Source organism: Salvelinus namaycush, chromosome 1, assembly GCF_016432855.1.
Source record: "Salvelinus namaycush isolate Seneca chromosome 1, SaNama_1.0, whole genome shotgun sequence".
Lineage (NCBI taxonomy): Eukaryota > Metazoa > Chordata > Actinopteri > Salmoniformes > Salmonidae > Salvelinus > Salvelinus namaycush.
Genome location: NC_052307.1, coordinates 45,673,251 through 45,694,876, shown reverse-complemented (window position 1 = coordinate 45,694,876; position 21,626 = coordinate 45,673,251). Strand labels below are relative to the sequence as shown.

The 21,626-nt window shown below is 40.3% G+C and overlaps 2 protein-coding genes across 4 annotated transcripts in view; both read right to left on the bottom strand.

Annotated features, from left to right (window-relative positions):
- The window catches only part of c5 (complement component 5), a 37,104-nt gene extending 20,771 nt beyond the window's left edge, over positions 1 to 16,333 (bottom strand). The window contains exons 1-17 of one of the 3 annotated variants that reach the window (XR_005476581.1): positions 16,199 to 16,333; positions 15,763 to 15,958; positions 15,185 to 15,341; positions 14,978 to 15,048; positions 11,955 to 12,049; positions 11,212 to 11,294; positions 10,979 to 11,069; positions 10,616 to 10,718; positions 10,219 to 10,351; positions 9,819 to 9,934; positions 6,045 to 6,248; positions 4,052 to 4,255; positions 3,572 to 3,781; positions 3,262 to 3,411; positions 2,758 to 2,887; positions 2,497 to 2,562; positions 2,171 to 2,374 (exon numbers count right to left, since the gene is read on the bottom strand). Coding sequence is in view for 2 of the 3 variants with exons in the window: in XM_038989440.1 (XP_038845368.1) it covers positions 2,171 to 2,374; positions 2,497 to 2,562; positions 2,758 to 2,887; positions 3,262 to 3,411; positions 3,572 to 3,781; positions 4,052 to 4,255; positions 6,045 to 6,248; positions 9,819 to 9,934; positions 10,219 to 10,351; positions 10,616 to 10,718; positions 10,979 to 11,069; positions 11,212 to 11,294; positions 11,955 to 12,049; positions 14,978 to 15,048; positions 15,185 to 15,341; positions 15,763 to 15,958; positions 16,199 to 16,263 (2,278 nt within the window). In the remaining variant the exon portion in view is untranslated. Of the gene's footprint in view, positions 1 to 2,170; positions 2,375 to 2,496; positions 2,563 to 2,757; positions 2,888 to 3,261; positions 3,412 to 3,571; positions 3,782 to 4,051; positions 4,256 to 6,044; positions 6,249 to 9,818; positions 9,935 to 10,218; positions 10,352 to 10,615; positions 10,719 to 10,978; positions 11,070 to 11,211; positions 11,295 to 11,954; positions 12,050 to 14,977; positions 15,049 to 15,184; positions 15,342 to 15,762; positions 15,959 to 16,198 lie in introns of those variants that run through there. The other 2 variants (XM_038989440.1, XM_038989446.1) reach the window with 2 other exon arrangements.
- Positions 16,334 to 16,662: 329 nt separating this feature from the next.
- Positions 16,663 to 21,291, bottom strand: prdm12b (PR domain containing 12b). Its single transcript, XM_038989429.1, has 5 exons — positions 20,829 to 21,291; positions 19,311 to 19,501; positions 18,954 to 19,109; positions 18,419 to 18,533; positions 16,663 to 18,256 (listed from the first exon to the last, which is right to left on the bottom strand). The coding sequence occupies exons 1-5, from the start codon at positions 21,043 to 21,045 to the stop codon at positions 17,823 to 17,825; spliced, it is 1,113 nt and encodes a 370-aa protein (XP_038845357.1). The 5' UTR covers positions 21,046 to 21,291; the 3' UTR covers positions 16,663 to 17,822.
- Between the last annotated feature and the right edge of the window lie 335 nt (positions 21,292 to 21,626).

The window sequence follows — 21,626 nt, the reverse complement described above, 5'->3', positions numbered from 1 at the left end:
TGCCTTGATGACAGCTTTGCACACTCTTGGCATTCTCTCAACCAGCTTCATGAAGAATGCTTTTCCAACAGTCTTGAGGCAGTTCCCACATATCCTGAGCACTTGTTGGCTGCTTTTCCTTCACTCTGTGTCACGTTCCTGACCTTATTTCCTTTGTTTAGTCTTTGTTTAGTTGGTCAGGACGTGAGCTGGGTGGGTATATTCTATGTTTTGTGTCTCAATGGTTTAGGTGTGTCTGATTGGCCTGATATGGTTCTCAATCAGAGGCAGGTGTTTTACGTTGTCTCTGATTGGGAACCATATTTAGGTAGGCTGTGTTCACTGTTTGTTTGTGGGTGATTGTCCCTGTTCATTGCGTTCTTTGTTTTCACTAGGTTCACATGTTCAGGTCTGTAGCGTCGTTGGTTTCATTTCTGTTTATTGTTTTGTTCGTGTTTAATAAGTGTTCCAATAAATATGGAAACGTACCACGCTGCGATTTGATCCTCCTCTCTTCCATCCAACGACGAAAGCCGTTACACTCTGCGGTCCAACTCATCCCAAACCATCTCAATTGGGTTGAGGTCGGGTGATTGTGGAGGCCAGGTCATCTGATGCAGCACTCTGTCACTCTCCTTGGTCAAATAGCCCTCACACAGCCTGGAGGTGTGATTTTGGTCATTGTCCTGTTGAAAAACAAATGATAGTCCCACTAAGCGCAAACCAGATGGGATGGCGTATCGCTGTAAAATGCTTTGGTAGCCATGCTGGTTAAGTGTGCCTTGAATTCTAAATAAAATCACTGACAGTGTCACCAGCAAAGCACCCCCACACCATCACACCTCCTCCTCCATGCTTCACGGTGAGAACCACACATGCGGAGATCATCCGTTCACCTACTCTGCGTCTCATAAAGACACGGCGGTTGGAACCAAAAATCTCAAATTTGGACTCATCAGGACAAAGGACAGATTTCCACCGGTCTAATGTCCATTGCTCGTGTTTCTTGGCCCAAGACAGTTTCTTGGTGTCCTTCAGTTGTGGTTTCTTTGCAGCAATTCAACCATGAAGGCCTGATTCACACAGTCTCCTCTGAACAGTTGATGTGATCTGTCTGTTACTTGAACTCGGTGAAGCATTTATTTGGGCTGCCATCTGAGGTGCAGTTAACTCTAATGAACTTATCCTCTGCAGCAGCGGTAACTGTGGGTCTTCCTTTCCTGTGGCGGTCCTCATGTGAGCCATTTTCATCATAGCGCTTGATGGTTTTTACGATTGCACTTGAAGAAACGTTCAAAGTTCTTGAAATTTTCCGCATTGACTGACCTTCATGTCTTAAAGTAATGATGGACTGGCGTTTCTCTTTACTTATTTGAGTTGTTCTTGCCATAATATGGAATTGGTATTTTACCAAATATGGCTATCTTCTGTATACCACCCCTACCTTGTCACAACACAACTGATTGGCTCAAACGCATTAAGAAGGAAAGAAATTCCAGAAATTAACAAGGCACACCTGTTAATTGAAAGAATATAAAATATACTTTGAAGAATCTAAAATCTAAAAAATATTTTGATTTGTTTAACACTTTTTGGGTTATTACATGATTCCATATGTGTTATTTCATAGGTTTGATGTCTTCACTATTATTATACAATGTAGAAAAAGGTAAAAATAAAGAAAAACCCTTGAATGAGGTGGTATGTCCAAACTTTTGACTGATACTGTAGTTCTGATGATTATGTTGAAATTAGGTTGATGTAACAACCTGTTAGTCAGGTTAAGTCAATGTATTAAAGTTTAAGTTTGAACATAATTTCTATATTTACAACGCTGGTTGAAATGAGATGAAAACAGTTCTGGTTAATTACTTTTTTCAAATCCAATGTATTTTCTATGTTGATTCCACGTCACAATAAGTTCACAAATTACATTGAAACAACATTGAGTCAATCAGTGTGTGCCAAAAATCTATAATTTCTCATAAAGTGTGCACTTGTGCCACCTTCAAACATATTTAAAAGCATTTGCATCATATTTCTTATACCAATCCATGAAAGGAAGTAAACAAGTGCACACTTTGGGATAAAGGATAGATTATTGAGATTCAAGGAATATCACATTAACAAGAAGAAGTTTTGTGTCAACATAATCACAGGGGCTGTGATTGCCATCAAAATATGCACTCACCAACACGTGCCAAGACATGATCACTACTGGTTTGGAGAAGCTTTAGGCTGTAATCACAGCACTCAGTGAACACCGCACCACACCTCTTCATATCCCTGGCTTCTTTAACCTTAAGTCTATTGGCACGGTGAGCACAGGTATCCAGGGTTGGGATTTGATTCAATCCCTGCCAGCAGCAGTATAAGTGCCTGCCATATTGTTTGGCTGTGGGACAGAGACACAGTTAGGGCCCTGATTTATCTAAACAAAGTACAGCTTTTTCATCGTAACATTTAGAATAAAAACAACATTTGTTGTGATGGGGAGTTAGCTCACTATTTACTTGCCTTTCTCTTTCTTTTGGTCATAAGAGAGGGCACGCTTTGGTCTCACAGAAGCAGTGCATGTGTCATCTGATGGAGAGAACATACATGGATAAAAGTGTGTGTAAGGAGGCTTATTCTCAATGACGCTTACATGTTCTCCAGTCCTCCGCGTCTTTATCTGTGTCTGAAATGGCACCCTATTCCCTTTATAGTGCACTACTTTAGACCAAAGGGAATAGGGTGCCATTTCGGATGCAGACTTTGACAGATACTGTGCATTACCTTCAGATTGGGAAGCCTGAGCATTTGCATTGGTCATAAAAGTGAGTCCGGTGAGACGGAAGACATCAGCGTTATCTTTGCCACCTCCTCCTCCACACCCTTGGTCACTTTGCTCAATGTGGCGGAGCACCTAAAGAAAGAAATAACAATGATTGTCACCTCACCTTCTATATGCCAGCTTTTTGCTTTCTATGAAATGTGCCCAGTTCAAGTCTTCAGTGTTACATTTGGCGTAGTCGGCAGAATATTCATTTTTATCAATAAATCCCCATTACTAAGGTTCCATTTACCAGAGAAAATGCCATTCATCCTCTCAGCACTAACCATGCTCAATAAGAGTTTGCTGGACTAACCTGTATAATGTACACTGTGTGTAATGCATCTTTTAACTCAGAGTGCCAAACACAGATTGTCATTTTTAAAAATGTAATGGACAATAATGTTTTCTTTTCTAACAAGTTAAGCATGGCCGTTGTGTGTTTTCTGAGTCTTGAATGGTCTCACTCTTGTCACTGGGTCCTGGAGTGGGGCTCTAAGTGAGTAGACAGCAGTGTCAATAGCAGATAAGGCCACCAGGGAATCCTGCCCAGTTTTCACTTCAAATATCAGTTCATCCTTAGGCTTGTAATCCTTCTTACGAAATGAGAGCTCTGTCTAAGAGATAAACAAACAGAAAATGTTCTGGTGAATAAAGATGGGGTATGCTCATTGTGAAAATACAAATATTCTGTGCATTCTCAGCTTATTCACAGTTAAATGTGACAACACGATCAAGAGTTTTGAATGGGTTGTGGTGGAGGCAGAGCTACAGTACCTTAAGTCCATTGACACATTTGTCCTTGACGTCTATCCACACTGAGTCGGCAACCAGCTCAGGCGTCTTCTCTCCATGCAGTATGTAGTAGACTAGCAGGCGTATCGATGGCACCATGTCTGAGGTCACTGTGAAACTAATGGCTTGGGAACCTGTACCTTGGAGACGCTTCTCAGAAGCAAACTTCACTATCTTACCCCTCGAGATGATCTGGCATAGAAGTCAGATAGGTAGGTCAGGAAGAGGTAAATTGTTAGAATTACATTTTTTTTTCTTTTTTGTTTTGTTATATTACCTTTTTTACGCAAATCATTTTCTTTTTACTTTGACCTAATGGGGTATTATGTGTAGATCAATGACAACAAATCCCAATTAAATCATTTTAAATTCCACCTGGTAACAAAACAAAATGTGAAAAAGCCCAAGAGGGGTGAATACTTATTATAGGCACAGTATGACTAGAAAACTAACATCAGTTACCTGGTAGCTGAAAGTCTCAATTCGGAGGTAGCTGCGAGCATGGAAGTAGATTTGAATGCTGACATGTTGTCCAACTTGAAGGCCAGAGTAATCGGACGGCAAATCAATGTACAAGTAGCGTTCGTTGGGGGACGAATATGCCTTGGCTTCAAGTGTATATTCCGCTTGACTACCGAAGGGTAACCTCTCATCAGCGGTCTTGAACTGAAACAACATTACAGCATTACATACATTCTATCCCAAGCCTCACAAAACCAACAGAAAAGAGAGCAAGAAATAGATGTGTGGCATGTGCAGAGCCTGTGGTCTAACGATAACATGCCTGGCTTAGACACATTTAAACTCCCTCTCCCCATTGGAGACTGGGATTCAATCCCAGCTCCAACCTTTCAATCTGTTTCTCCCACCTCCCTGTCTAAACAGTGTCAAAATACCTCCAGAAATAAATATAAAAAAATAGATGTACACTACCGTTCAAAAGTTTGGGGTTACTTAGAAATGTCCTTGTTTTTTTTAAAGAAAAGCAACTTTTTTGTCCATTAAAATAACATCAAATTGATCAGAAATAGAGTGTAGACATTATTAATGTTGTAAATGACTATTGTAGCTGGAAACGGCTGTTTTTTTTTAATGGAATATCTACATAGGCGTACAGAGGCCCATTGTCAGCAACCGTGTTCCAATGGCACGTTGTCTAAGCTAATCCAAGTTTATAACTTTAAAAGGCTAATTGATCATTAGAAAATCCTTTTGCAACTATGTTAGCACAGCTGAAAACTGTTGTTCTGATTAAAGAAGCAATAAAACTGGCCTTTAGACTAGTTGAGTATCTGGAGCATCAGCATTTGTGGGTTCGATTACAGGTTCAAAATGGCCAGAAACAAAGAACTTTCTTCTGAAACTCGTCAGTCTATTCTTGTTTTAAGAAATGAAGGCTATTCTATGCGAGAAATTGCCAAGAAACTGAAGATCTTGTACAACGCTGTGTACTACTAGCTTCACAGAACAGCGCAAACTTGCTCTAACCAGAATAGAAAGAGGAGTGGGAGGCCCCGGTGCACAACTGAGAAAGAGGACAAGTACATTAGAGTGTCCAGCTTGAGAAACAGACGCCTCACAAGTCCTCAACTGGCAGCTTCATTAAATAGCACCCACAAAATACCAGTTTCAATGTCAACAGTAAAGAGGCGACTCCGGGATGCTGGCCTTCTAGGCAGAGTTCCTCTGTCCAGTGTCTGTGTTCTTTTGCCCATCTTAATCTTTTCTTTTTATTGGCCAGTCTGAGATATGGCTTTTTATTTGCAACCCTGGCTAGAAGGCCAGCATCCCGTACTTGCCTCTTCACTGTTGACGTTGAGACAGTTTTTCTGCGGGTACTATTTAATGAAGCTGCCAGTTGAGGACTTGTGAGGCGTCTGTTTCTTCAGTTTCTTGACAGTTTCTCGCATGGAATAGCCTTTATTTCTCAAAACAAGAATAGACTGGCGAGTTTCAAAAGAAAGTTCTTTGTTTCTAGCCATTTTGAGCCTGTAATCGAACCCACAACTGCTGATGTTCCAGATGATCAACTAGTCTAAATAAGGCCAGTTTTATTGCTTCTTTAAATCAGCACAACAGTTTTCAGCTGTGCTAACATAATTGCAAAAGGGTTTTCTAATCATCAATTAGCCTTTTAAAAGTATAAACTTGGATTAGCTAACACAATGTGCCATTGGAACACAGGAGTGGTTGTTTCTGATAATGGGCCTATGTACGCCTATGTAGATTCCAATAAAAATCAGCCGTTTCCAGCTACAATAGTCATTTACAACATTAACAATATCTACACTGTATTTCTGATCAATTTGATGTTATTTTAATGGACAAAAAATGTGCTTTTCTTTCAAAAACAAGGACATTTCTAAGTGACCCCAAACTTTTGAACGGTAGTGTATGTCAAGCTGCCTTCACTTAATCATACATTTAATGAGACTCAATCCACATTGGTACTTACAATAAATCTTGCACTCTCAGCTTCTGAATGAAGGTTGCAAATAAAAAGAGCAATCCCATCATCCTTGGTCCTCTTACTGTTATCATCTGTCAGTGTTGGACACTGAAGTTTTTCGTCCACACCACGTTTGTTTTTGATGAAGGAATTCACCAACTTCACTGGTACCATTGGCACAGGGTCCCCCAAATGGTCCTTGACCGACACCTGGTGGCAAAACCCCCATACAGTCTTATAAAAAAGGGTTCCAAAAGGTTATTTGCAGTGGGATAGGTTTCTACCAAGACCCGTTTTCATCTGAAGAACCCTTTTTGGAAGACAAGGCTTCTTTATAAGGCAAAGGGTTCTACCTAGAACCTTTAAAGGGTGTATATGAAACAAGGGATGGTGGAGAAGGAAACCATTCTGCGGGCACCATAGTATTATTTTTCATTCTATTTTTTAACACTTTAACACTTGCTACTCAGTCCCAGTTGCTAATATATGCATATTATTAGTAGATTTGGATAGAAAATACTCTGAAGTTTCTAAAACGGTTTGAATGATGTCTGTGGGTATAACAGAACTCATATGGCAGGCAAAAACCTGAGAAAAATCCAACCAGGAAGTGGGAAATCTGGGGTTTGTAGTTTTTCAACTCTTGGCCTATCGAATACACAGTGTCTATGGGGTCATTTTGCACTTCCTAAGGCTTCCATTAGATGTCAACAGTCTTTAGAACCTTCTTTGATGCTTCTACTGTGAAGTGGGGGCGAATGAGAGGGGATTGAGTAAGGTCTCTCCCAGAGAGCCACGAGCTGACCATGCGTGCTCACGTGAGAGCGACCTGCTTTCCATTGCATTTCTGAAGACAAGGGAATTCTCCCGTTGGAACATTATTGAAGATTTATGTTAAAAACATCCTAAAGATTGATTCTATACTTCGTTTGACATGTTTCTACGAACTATAATATGACTTTTCGTCTGAACTTTTGCCTGGACCTGCCCGCGCATCGTGAGTTTAGATTGTGTATTGAACACGCGAACAAAAAGGAGTTATTTGGACATAAATGATGGACTTTATGGAACAAATCAAACATTTATTGTGGAACTGGGATTCCTGGGAGTGCATTCTGATGAAGATCATCAAAGGTAAGTGAATATTTATAATGCTATTTCTGACTTATGTTGATTCCAACATGACAGATATATTTTTGTGTGTTCAATATGTGTTTTTGCATGTACATTGGTTGCATGTACAATGTTATGCTACACAAAGATAAATAACATACATTTTTCTAAACGAATCCAATTTGTTCGTAGTTGGACTTATTGCACCCGTTACTGAGATGGTTGTTCCAGTTTAGATGATTTAGGTACTAGCTAAACAATCTTCTCTACTCAGGCAATTCTTCAAAGACATGCTACGGTACTTTGGCAACGAATACTTATTTTTTAAACCTCACACTTTGGTCTGGATGTGTCAATGTGTAGTTCATACATGCATAATCTATGAGCAGAATTACTGTTTTAACTTAATTAGCCAGGAAATCCCTAGATTGAAAGTGTCTGTTTTCTGGAATCTGTGTGGGCCAGCCCCTAGCAATTTGAGTTTCAGCCAGTGAGCTTTAGCTCCTCGCCATTTGAGTGACAGCTAGCAAGACGTACACACAGTGGAGCGAGAGAGAGCATTGACATGGTGCACATATCTGCACACTTGTGACTCAGTATGCAATTTTCGGGGACCACTTTTGGCTCGTGGGCGCTACTTTCAGAACTACTGGCTAAAAGGTATAAAAAAGTACCAGGTAATATCTTTAACGCAGGTTGCAGGTGATTAATAGGTCCAATTGTTGGATATTCTCACTCTGGCTGGATTCCAATAGGAATTACACATCACTTTGCAAGTCAGCATAATATGACTTGCTGGCCTAATGTGGTCTGTAAACCAGGAGTTTCCTAAAACCACTATGTTAGGGTATAACTAGGCACTCAAAGAAAGACTGTATGATATATGTAAGGTATTGTCATAAAGACTTTCATTTAAAATGCTAATAAGGCTGGTGGAACCATTCATAGAGGGTTCTAGGAAGAACCGGTAGAGGATAAAAGGGTTCTCGGTAGAACCATCGTAGAGGGTTTGAGGCAGAACCCTTCATACAGGGTTCTGGGTAGAACCATTTAAAAGGGATTTTATGAAGAACCCTACATAGAGGGTTCTATAGTAGGTAAAACCATCTGAAAAATGGTTGAACCTATGGGGACAAACTGAAGAACGCTATATGGTTCTACTTAGCACATTTGTTTCTAAGATTGTAGAATTAAGCAATAAGGCACGAGGGGGTGTGGTATATGGCTAATATACCATGGCTAAAGGCTGTTCTTAAGCATGACGCAACGAGGAGTGCCTGGATACAGCCCTTAGCCGTGGTATATTGGCAATATACCACAAACCCCAGAGGTGCGTTATTACTATTATAAACTGCTTACCAATGTAATTAGAGCAGTAAAAATAATTGTTTTGTCATACCCATGGTATACGGTCTGATACCACAACTGTCAACCAATCAGCATTCAGGGCTCGAACCACCCAGTTTATAATTACAATTATGTAGTCATGTGAAAAGTAAGTACACCCCCTAGAAAGTGGTCTTATTTTTTTAAACATATTTGGACAGATAGATATTTAAGCTACATTCCAACCACATTCATTGATAAACTAGTTGATGTTGGCCTGGCCAACATGCCATCATTGAGTCAACCATGAATTCAATATTGTACCAGAGAATTCTTGAGGAAAAGGTGAGGCCACCTGTCAAAAAGATGAAGCTGAACCGAACATGGATCTTGCAACAGGACAACGATCCAAAACACACAAGCAAAGCTACAACAGAATGGCTCAAAAATAAGAAATGGAGGGTTATGGGAATGGCAGAGTCAAAGCCTAGATCTCAATCTTGTCGAAATGCTGTGGGGGGACTTGAAGCGGGCCATGCATGCAAGAAAGCCCTCAATCATGACAGTTGAAGCAGTACTGTAAAGAATGGGCAAAAATTCAACTGAGTCGATATAAGACTGATAGACAGTTACAAGAAATGGCTACATGGAGTTATCTCTACCAAAGGTGGCAACACCAGCTATTGAAGTTAGGGGTGTACTTGTTTTTTTCCGCACCATGGAATTGCATTTCTGTAGATTTTTGATGAATAAATGATTACAAAGTATAATATTTTAGTGTCATTTGTTGTATTAGGTTACCTTTATCTGTCAATAGTGTTGAAGTGAAGATTACATATCCCCCTGTCCAAATATGTACAGAAAAAAGACTACTTTCCAGGGAGTGTACTTACTTTTTCACATGACTGTATTTACTTCTGTACAGTAGATCTTACAGTAAGGATATATTCGGTGTCGACTTAATTTACAATTTTATTATTGCATGTATTTCAATTTGTGCATAAAAGGTAGCTTGGTCCCAGATCTGTCATGTTTGGCAGAACAATGACCATAGGAGTTGGGAACTGTCAAAAGAGTATCTAGCAAGCATCAAGATGTGTCAAATAACAGTCTAAAAATCACTTGAGGGCATATACATCAGATTTGACCATTCAGACACAAGTCGCATGGACAGAAATCAGATTTAGGTGGTTTGAAATTAGGCTTGAAATATCTGATTCCATGTGCTTTTTGACTGTTCAGACTGCAGGAAAAATAACAGATTCTAATCAGGTATGCAACTAAATGGGATTTGAGTCACTGCAAACTGCCAATGTGAACAAGGCTATAGAGGTGCCCTACCCTGATAGCGTATGGCAGTCCTGGTTTGATGAAAGGAGGAGTAGCGACAAGACTCAGTCTGTACGGGGACTTTAAGAACTTCACATTGGCCATCTCAGCTTCCTGGGAGATACCACCTAGAGAGATAAAAAATAACCTTGTCTGATCAAAAATAGAGTAATAATATGTTCCTGCTAAACTAAATGATGCAATCATTTCGCAATAATGGAATGATCTTCTTTGAATGATCAATCAAACTCTAGGTCAAAGTGAGCAAATCTTAGATGCATCATATAGATTACTTATTATTGTTTAAATGGATAGGCCTAATGGAGCTGTTTTTTTTAATAGAGTATGTATTTCGGCATCAATACTGTAGGTTTGTGTATAACAAGGGGGGCCTACACTGTGTGTCTCTCACCAGTTGGCTCTTGTACCATCACAGCCATATACAGGAACTTTTCCACCATCCCTTCCAGTTCTTTGGGTCCATCTTCAAGTGATAGAGCTTTCTTCATGTTTATGCACACCTCCACGTCACCACTTTCTGTCATCTGAAAGGTTTGATCACAATTTTGCTTAAAAACCCCAGTGGCTCTAGAAGATCAATGTAAAACAATAATATCATATAATAATATTATAATATATATTTAGCTGACATTTTTATCCAAAGCGATTTATAATCATATGTGCATACATTTTTCTTGTGGGTGGCACCAGCGGGACTCGAACCCACTATCTTCTTTCTCCATGTGTAGTGCACTGACACACACACCCAACCGCACAAACATAACTTATTACTCATAACTAATTCTTACTTGCTCTCTTCTCACTGATTTGTGTAGGATGACAGTTGTTTTCCCAATGTATCCAAACCGTAGGAATACCTCTGCATTTGCAACTGGAGCACCATGAATATACCTGATACACAGCACAAATAACAAAGAAACTCAATATCATCCAAGATAATGTAGAACCGCCCTGACTACTAACAAGGCATAAGACAAGACTTAACTTAATCAAGAATTAATGCAACAGTGTAGGCTACAATTATTATTATATATATAGAGAGATTTTTTTACCTTTACTTAACTAGGCAAAATGATCAGACAGACTGAATATTGTTGGATTGAGATACGTTTCAGTTCAAAAAAGCATAACTTTTCTGTTCTTAAACCCACCTGGCGGATATCTTGATCTTAAAAGCTTCAAAAGTACCGAAACTGATGTAGTTAGCCTGTGGCTGCATGTGGATGGATAGGCTGGGTAATACTAATAATAAAGAAAGCACAGTTTAACTCAAAAGTTAGACTCAAAAGTGTCCAAATAAATGTAACTTGGTGAGAGGTATAATAAAACATTTTTTAAGTATAATTCAATCATCAATCCCAATCAATGTTTCTTGTAGAGTTACCGTATTCTTTGACTTCAAATTCAGCTTTGTTTTTTGTGGTGAACTCATCTGTGTAAGAAGCTTCAATTATCCAGATACCTAACCTATGACATGGACCACACCGTATGTACTGTCATTAATGATACATACAACCGATATTATCATGCTGAATCATGACTAATGTAACAGTATAACTTTACGTCCGTCCCCTCGCCCATACCCGGGCGCGAACCAGGGACCCTCTGCACACATCAACAACAGTCACCCACGAAGCATCGTTACCCATCGCTCCAAAAAGGCCGCGGCCCTTGCAGAGCAAGGGGAACTACTACTTCAAGGTCTCAGAGCAAGTGACGTCACCGATTGAAAGGCTATTAGCGCGCACCACCGCTAACTAGCTAGCCATTTCACATCCGTTACACTCACCCCCCTTTCGACCTCCTCCTTTTCCGCAGCAACCAGTGATCCGGGTCACGGCACCAATGTAACAGTATAACTTTACGTCCGTCCCCTCGCCCATACCCGGGCGCGAACCAGGGACCCTCTGCACACATCAACAACAGTCACCCACGAAGCATCGTTACCCATCGCTCCACAAAAGCCGCGGCCCTTGCAGAGCAAGGGGAACTACTACTTCAAGGTCTCAGAGCAAGTGACGTCACCGATTGAAAGGCTATTAGCGCACCACCGCTAACTAGCTAGCCATTTCACATCCGTTACACTAACAGTGTGATGTCAAATGTTGTGTTGTAGATACCACTTACCTAGGTTTTAGAGGGATTTTGAAAGGATTTTGCATTGATGGGATTCCATTGACATCTGTCATGTCTACAATTTCCACCTTCTGTAACTCTGGGTCCTATACATTGCCAGACAAAAGAAAGCCCCATATCAATGTAGTGTATGGCTAAGTGTATGACTAAGTGCATCGCTACTGCCTTCCTGAGACCTAGAAGTACTGTCGTCCAGGACTCAGAAATAACTTAGCTTAACTGGATCACTGGTATTGAAGGTGCTTCGTAAAGGGACCGTTCACCCAAATGACAAAGTTCCATGTCATTCCAAAGAGTAGGTTTAACTGAGCAAATGAAATGTGACCATACTTTATCACTCATATGTCATCAATTATGCTATTTAGGTCTATATAGAATTTGCAAAGTCATCAACAGCTATTGTTTCAATTCAACCCAGAATTCAACTAAAAATAGACAATACAATAGGCCTAGGGTTTTAAGCTCTGGTTGATTTCAAATGTAAGGAGAAGTATCGGCTGGTTGGATAGTTCCATCTGTGCCACTGACTTAGTCTGGAGTTAATTCCATTTTGTCTACAAATTCATAATTGATATGTTGGATTCAGTAAGATTTGAGCTCGATCCAGGCTGTATCACAACCGGCCGTGATTGGGAGTCCCATAGGGCGGCGCACAATTGGCCCAGCGTCGTCCGGTTTTGGCCGGTGTAGGCCGTCATTGTAAATAAGAATTTGTTAATGACTTGCCTAGTTAAATAAAGGTTAAATAAATACAAAATATATATACAAAAATACTCCAAAAGACAAGTACTGTAGCTTTCGAAAGTGGGAGTGGGTAGCACTCAAGCTTCACGGAACCGGTACCCAAAACAATGCTCAAAGTTGAACAGGTTAAAGTCCATTTAAAGTTGCATTTAGTCATATTCTTTAACATGTGTAAGGGATAATCAATGATGGACTATGCGTTCTATTGAAAATAATGAACTACGTGGTGGAACGTTATTTGGAGGAATTTATTCATACTATTTCATCCTTCCACAAGATATAGTCCCAAAACAAATCTAAGGTTGCTACCTAAGCCGGCTGGTCGTTCGTTCTATCGGTTCGGTTGCTAGAGACGCGACCCAGTCGTACAGTCTTTTTGTTCTGTATCTATGGACGCGACCCAGTCGTTCGTTCTAAATGTTCCATTGCCATACTGGCTGGCAACAGTTTTATCCCTTGCTTGCGGGCTAGTCAGCCAACTACGACTAATTTAGCCAGAATAACAGCAAAGTAGCTGCATTTGCATTTGTTTAAACTGTTTTCTAGAGACATTTATTTGGATACAACCATAACAATGAGATAAAGAGGCACGATTTCGCCTGGCATATAGAATGTGCTCTCTCGTCAGGTCACTGTTGTTCAGAGGAGCTAGCTAGCTAACACAATCATTTCAAACTGAAGCTGGAAAGACTGCAAACTATCTGCACTTCATTTCACCTTTTTTCTATTGACATTTCTTTGTCTATATCCATAAAAATGATGCCAATTGATTAATGAGTTCGACTGATTGAGAAACGCTGCCTGCCATTCTGTCTCGTTCCGACTCCCGACACATTCCTTACTATTATGGGACAGCAGATCGAGTTTGAATATTGAAACAATGTTGCAAATGTCGGAGACAGACAAGGTTTATTCAAATCTCCGCTGTTAAAAACTAAATGTGAGATAATGTCTAGATACTTTTTATAGTGGAGATCAAGTTTATAAAGTGCCTGGCTGGGTTGATGAGACAGTGGATTGCCAGTCAGATGGAACAGAGTAAATAGGCATTTTAACATCATAGATGTAGCTGGTGGTAATTTGTGGAAAAGACACCGGCTGGAATGCGGTTTTAACCAATCAGCATTCAGGATTAAACCCACCGGTTGTAGAAGTAAGGGATAATCAACGAGGGACTATGCATTCTACAGAAAATAATGAACGAATGTGTCTTCCACAGAGTGCATTATTTTGGCTAGCAAGGTTGCTAGATATCTACAGTAGTTGCCTTGGTAACCAAACAAACATACTTGCTAGTTTAGCTAAACATATTTGGTTCGCAGGAGATTGTGAGTGGGTCACGGGTGTCTGAGTAAAAAAAGTATATTAATGCAAAATACTCCAGTCTGAATTTAAACGACATAAACCAGGTTGAGAATGTGTATTAACGATAATGAATTTACATTTTTTAAATAATTTAATCTAAGAAATGTTTTTCTTCAGTCACAGTATTTTCAATATTGAGCTATTAGTAGCACTATTTTGGTTGATTTTGTAGTCTCAAGCTAGTGAGTTTATTCAAATGTTTCATCAAGAATATGGGCAAAATGTTATTATTGACACTGAAAGAGGTGGGAATGTTGTTCTCTTGTCATATAGTTGCAACATTTACTATCAATATAGCATTAAAAATAGTTTTCCAGATTGTATTTTGGCGATTATTTTTCGCGATGCGAATATTGGGTCGTGACTGAGACAACCTGGTTCAATTTGGGTCCCGAGGCAAAACCAGTTGAGGACCACTGATATAAAGCATGCATGTTCAAGATTGCATGCATAGGTTGTCGCAGTTCCGTGGAGATCTTCACAATGTCTGTAATAATCTGTGCAGATTGTCGAACGACATTGATCAATTGCACCATATACATTTAATGTAATCTCAACTGCAATCCAGGTCATTTGGTTCTGCTATTAGATAAAGCACAGTGATAACACAATCTGTTGTATAAATAAACTAAATATCTGACACTGTATTCCCATTTAAACTTTGCTGTGCTTTTAGTGTGGGTGACACCTAAACCAAAAATCAAACATTGTTTTTCCATTGGAATATGGTTGTGCTTTTAGATGGGTGAAATAATAGTGAAAACTAACTTTTGGCTGTCTTTTTATGTGGGTAAATATAGGTTGTAATCTCATTGATCAAACGTCTCTCAACGAAACATTCCCCAATTATCCACGATGAAATGGTGTGGTGTGCCAAGTGGAACGTCCATTTGTGATACACTCACCCTGAAAGTTAGAGTCACAGGTCGAAGGGCTGGCTGCAAATCTTCATTGACAGAGAATGCTCGCACTTTCACTGTTGGATCATGCTTAGCATTAGAAGGGGTATGTGTATCCACTTCTCACAATGGCATACAACTAGCAACGGATACGCTCAAACACACATGCACATACGCACCAACACACACGCACAATGCTGTTATCATCCTCACCTGATTGTTCTGGTGTATAAATGTGTTTGTCAGTCTGAATGAAGAGGAAGCCATTTTTACGAGAGACTGGTATCTTCACGTGCTGCGCAGACTGTTCTGGAACTATAACTTCAAGGTATGCATGAGTGGCATCCTTAAGGAACGTACTAGGGAAAATCTGTGGAGAGTTAATATATTGATTTAAAAAATCCTTACTAACAACAAATATCTCAAATAAAATTCATACAAACCTGGTATGCCCTATTGCAAAGAAAGATGTGAGACAAAAAACTCATGCAAAATCATAACCACATACATTTCATAACCAACATAACATAAACATTTCAAATCTCCATGGTCTTTGTATTACTACGTATTTCCTGTTTTACACAGATATAGACACTTGGGCCTGTATTTGTAAAACATCTCAGAGAAGGAATGGTGATCCAGGACCAGGTCCCTCTTGTATTCTTTTTTTATTAGAAAAGGCTAAACTGATCTTAGATCAGCACTCCTACTCTGAGGCACTTTGTGAATACTGCCCTGTCCTTCAAAAGGAAACATGACTGCCTGTTTCACTCGTTGGAGCTTTGTCTGACCCTCAATGTGACAGCATCCAGGAAGCCATTCTGGGTGTTGAGGGTCACAAACTGATCAGCATATTTTATATGGGCTGCGTCCATAGAGCTTTTCAAGTAAACATGGACATTGGCTTCTTGGGTAAAGCCAAACAGCTGAATCACCACTTTCTCAGATGCATCCAGTCGGAGGAGTTTAGGAGCAGTGATCAGGTACCTTGGGAAAATATGGGAAAAACAGGGTTATAGAAAATATGTCACTGTGACACACTAGTGTCCTGTTCAGGGGATGTACTTGTACATTAAGCTGCCTCATGCTACAGAAACAGGAGATAGGTTCCTGCCCTATGGGCCATTCTGGCTCAGACAAAGCTAGTTACTATACTTACTAATCCAAACAAGTCAAAACTAAAAAAAATGGACAATTGCCAGGATTGTCATAAATGCAGCCACTTACATCTTTTCCTGAGCACCTGCCAAACAGCAGCGATGAAAAACACAAAGAAGCAGTAAGAGTTTCATCTTCCACTGCCGATGAGACTGACTGACTCTGCAAACCCAACCGCAGATGTTTTTATCCAGCCCACTAAGGAGTTATGCAGTATGCTTGTTTTCAGTTAATCATCAACTGTGGTCATCCAAGCTCAGAATTTCCAACCATTTCTAGTCACAAAGGTGAGTTTGCTTAAGCTCTGTTTTTACAGCATTATTTCACAAGAGGGATTCTGTTGGCTCTGTGATGCAAGTCGATAAGGAGGTTACTGGAAACCATGTTTACTTAACGCAATTTGGCTTATCAATGGATTAACTCACTAAGGGAAACTGAATTTAGGCATACAGTATATGGTACAGTTAAATTATATATGGAGAGATTGTGTGATATAAACAGTTATAATAATTGGACAATTAACAGAAGACAAGGAAGGTTACAATGATTTATTTGGAGTACTTGGTGAAAATACAAAGTAATTTATATATGCAAACATAGTATAGGTAATACACTGCACCCCGCTTTGTCATTTAAGTTATACATACTGTACACGTAGAGATAAAGTGACTGTTCAATAATTCTGGAAATAGAGTACATTTTAGGATTATATTTACATCTTATATAGTGTATTTACATGTCATGAATCATTCTATTCCCTGACTGGAACACAACAAAGCTAATGGTTACTGGGAGAGTCTGGAAAATCCTGTTAAGTGACCAGTTCAAATGATCCTTCATCCATTACGGTTGCAAATTATACAATTCTTGTTACAATAGTCAAAAATATGAGTTAATCAATGTTAAGAACGTGTGAATGTCCTCCCAAACCCAGATCTTGTTTGTACAAATCAAGTTGACTGTCAGCCTGGGCTACCTCATTCAGGTGGAAATAAACAAATAGCATTATTTTCCAAAATATAAATCAAAAACTGCATGCAAACAAAAGTGAACTACATTTGCCTCCCAGATACAGTACCTCTGAAGATGTACAAGAACATCCCAAGACTTGTGGTCACTGAGTAGACAAATATTGTCCCATGCACTGGTCAGAGAGAAAAATAACTTCCAATAACTTCAAAATGTTAAACCATTCAGAACTTGACCTATAGATTTTTAAAATATCTATAAAATCAATGGATTTCTATATGTTATCAGTATGACGGTACCTGGCATGACCAATCAATACACTACATACAGTACTGTATATTATGGACCCAAATATATATATATATATATATATATATATATATATATATATATATATATATATAAACTTAATCTCACAAGAATGGTCACAGTGACAACATCAGGTCTAGTTACATTTTTGACAGTAAGTTAACAGAATTCCAGTACCTAGATCACCTTAGTCCTACATAGTGCATTGTAAAAGAGACATTGTGAGGGCCAAACTATTATATGTGATCAGAAAGTCCATTTGCCGGTAGCTCTAACAGTGACACCACTACAGCCAGTTAATTTACATCAAATATGTGCAAGGAAGTGCAGACTTGTAGAAAAGCATCACATTTTGCAGTACGATCATCACTGTCGAGGGGATGTGCCTATTGGAATGAATGTACAAGGCTTTCCTTCACAGGACCATGGTGGGGATGTGATGCACCAGAGAGGCTGGGTGGGGCACCGTGGTCATCTGGGGAGGTGGGGGGGAGTGTGCCTGGTGGAGGCCCACCACCACTCCCCCCGCACCACCGGGCCGGTGTCTGGCGCTCTTCTGGTGCGCCCGCAGTCCTGCCAACTGAGAGTAGGCACTCTGGCACACGTGGCACTTGTATGGCCGCTCACCAGTGTGCAGGCGCACGTGGTTGCGCAGGGTGGACGACTGGCTGAAGCGCCGATTGCAAAAGCGACATACAAAGGGCTTGTCCAGGGTGTGGATGCGCATGTGGGAACGCAGGTTGCTGCGAGAGTTGAAGCCCCGGTGGCATATGACGCAGCGCATCCGGCTAGCGGTGGTAGGCAGGGCAGAGGACGAGGAGGTGGAGCCGTCGCAAATATGAAACTCATCTAGGAGAGAGAGAGAGAACAGAGTCAGACTCATCTCGACAAACACTCTCAATGTTGTACATTAAATAAATACATCTAAACTTTGGCAGCCTATTTCAGAAAGTGATCGTGAAAAGCCCATCTGCATCTTTTGGCCCAAGTCGTTTCCGACTAAAGACTCACCGGTTTTGCTCTTTCTCTGCTGGTCATCCTCTATTCCTGGAACTCCGGGTATCCCCAGGAATGTGTTATGCGAGTTTCCATACCACACTAGCAGCTCCTGGTCGGGGGGAATGGTCTGCGGAGGGTTGACATACAAAATACATTACTTTTATGGAATAACAATAACATCAGAAACAACACAACAATACATCATAACCAATGACTGCCTAATTGATTGATTGACTGATGGACTGACTGAATAATTTACTAAGAATCATAAACACACAAAGGGCCCAGCTCATTTAGGTCTGTAAGACAACTTCTTGTGAATATAGTATTAGTATAACATTTGTATTATTATTAGTACAATATCATGTAGAAGTAGAATGTAGTGCATATAGATGTAATAATGTGAGTAGTCGTGATAATAATAACAATGTAATGAAATAACACTGTTCAGGGGTCTAGCCATAGAAATTGCATCTCATAGAGAGGGACCATTGACTTGAATGAGGATCCCCGTTCTACTCATTCTAGTTCTGTGGGTCAAACTCACCTCCATAGCTTTGTAGAAGATACTGCTGCCAATCTGCACCACTTCCAGGTTCTGCTCCTGCTCGTTGCGGGCACATTTGATATAGGTCATCCAGCTGCGGTGATCCTCCTGACTAGCATCAATGAAGTAGCGCACAGTACCATCCTCATTGAACACCTAAGGGAACACACAAAAACAATGGAGTGTCCATCTATATCCATACAAGCAATAACCTGATCCTATCCTATTTATTATTTTCATGTGTATGTGGTTGTATGTGACAAACAATTGTTAAATGACTAGCATTGGGGTGTAAGCCTGTACATGACCTACCAGTGTCTTTTCTGCTACATGCATGCACACTCCACCTTTGCTTACCTCCCACATGAGGTTGTTGTTCTTGAAGAGATCCACATGCTCAGGAGAGATGACTCGGCCAGTAAAAGGCCCCATCTCTGTCCCAGCTTTGATCCAGGTCTTGGAGAAGATTCCTAGGCCCTCGCCAGGGATGGAGCTCTGGGCTATTATCACTTCACTTGGCAACACCAGACTGGAGAGCTTGTGAACCTCTGGGGAACAGAGAGGGACATTTAGCATGATAACATATACCTGTATTGTAGCAACATCATGCAACATTTCAGTTGTCTAGGCTGCAATTGCCATCACTGGTCTCAATGCTTTCGTATGAAATTGCTCTTTGCAGCAGAAATCAGTGCTTTCACAAAAGGGATATTGAATATTGTGGGCCATCAATTTTCCCCAGTTGACAATAAATGTTGTTAGTATTGTTACAAATACCACAGAATGTCTTCATGTCTTTTATAAACTCAATTTTATACAAGCATTGTTCATTGGGTGCCTAATCATTTAGGGTGTGAAAACCAGTGAAATTTAATTTGAGCCTAAGCAGAAAAGGGTTAAAAGCTAATTTTCCAACCTGAAAGCAGCAAATTGTTATGCTTTGGATGTGAAGGGCCCTTACACATTAAAGGCTAAATGCAAGTGGAAAGAAATGTATAATTCCACATTCATGATCCACTTAAACTTTGTAGCAACACATGTAGGGCCAATGAAATGATGACTTGTTTAAAAGGCCCTGGAATTTCTGGGGGGGGGGGGGGGGGGGGGGGGGGGGGGGGGGTGGAAAGGCGATTAAGACGGCTGACATGGTGTGAATAGCAATAGAATTAGCCTTCACCGCATATTAACGGAGGAACACCAATCTTTATTAAAGGCGACTGAAAGAGAAAAGTGCCGGCCGTGTAATAGCTGCCAAGCGGGAGAGAGAGGCTTTTCTGAGATTGTTAAATGCAAGATAAAACCTGGGACATTTAAAAGGGTTTTTCTTTCCCTCTATAGTCCGTGGTCCGTGTGATAACTTTCTTCGGTCAAGCACAACTTTATCCAAATGAATTTAATATCCCTATTTAAGTCACCATCAGTTAATTACACGCGATCCTAAACGAGTCTCTAAATATGCTACGTGGGATCATGTCGTGAAACGGTTAATACGCTTAATGGAATGAAAATAAATAGAATTCAAGGAAAAAGTGCATGGGGACCAGAACAAAACTTTAGAACGGGTTTTCTGGAAAATTCTGTAAGCCTATAGGCTATGTGAATTTGATCACTTATAGTTCACAGTTAGTCTATATGCTGCTTCTAGACAGGCGGCATTTCAACACTTGAATTACGTAAAAAAATTAACACACTTTAGAGTCGCCTAGGAAATTCAAAATAACGAAACTCAATAATATCAATAAAATATTTGTAATTTTGTTTTACTTCATACTAATATATAAACAGGCTATACGTGGATAAAGACATGGAAACAGTTGAAAGGATACAAATAATAAAGGCCTGCATAATTCGAAATGAAACATCCAATTGACTCACCCCCTGAGAATGATTGCGCAAGGACCTCTGCGGTGAAAGCTGTTTTGGGACTGACGTTTATCTTCTCCTCCAAAAGGTGTTCCCCAAGCACGTTCCTCCATCTACCATAGAGAAAACTATGGAGAATGTCCGAGGTGATAATTTCAGACAGAGACAAACTCTGTTGCTTAAATCCAGACTTCAGCACCAATGCTTCAGCGGGCAACACGGAACCCATGGTGCCACAAATCTGTGAGGTTTATCTAAAAAATGCCGAAATATAAGTAGGCTAGTCTGTGCGCAATTTCAGATGTCCGTCTGCCTTTTTTAATGTATGGAGAATAAATGACACACACAAATAAAAATAAACGAATACTTATATGCACAACAATTTCAGACTAGGCTATTTGCCAAATACACGTCCTCCTTTGCTGGCTGAAGTTTTAAAATGTTTCGCCTTTTCAAAGTCCTGGTAGTCTTTATATGCTGCTGGTGTGACCCCCTCTAATTAGTTATTAATGACCCTCCCCTTATGTTCTGGAGCCTTGTTCTACCAGAAAAAAAGCCAAGCTCTTTATTGAGTGGCCAATCCTCAGGGGGGCAGGGGAGGGAGGTGTGTGTCAAGGGAACGGGACTGTTAACTGGGGTGTCTAATGGTGCGAAATACAACCACCTTGCCCGAGGAATAACAAGCTCAGTCCACCACTCTCTCACCAACCTCCGGCGTCTTGCGCTGCAGCAGCAGTAGCGTGCCCCAAAATGCTCCGGGCAGGGGAACAACCCAACAAACCCAGCAAAATAAAGACAAACTTAGTTTAG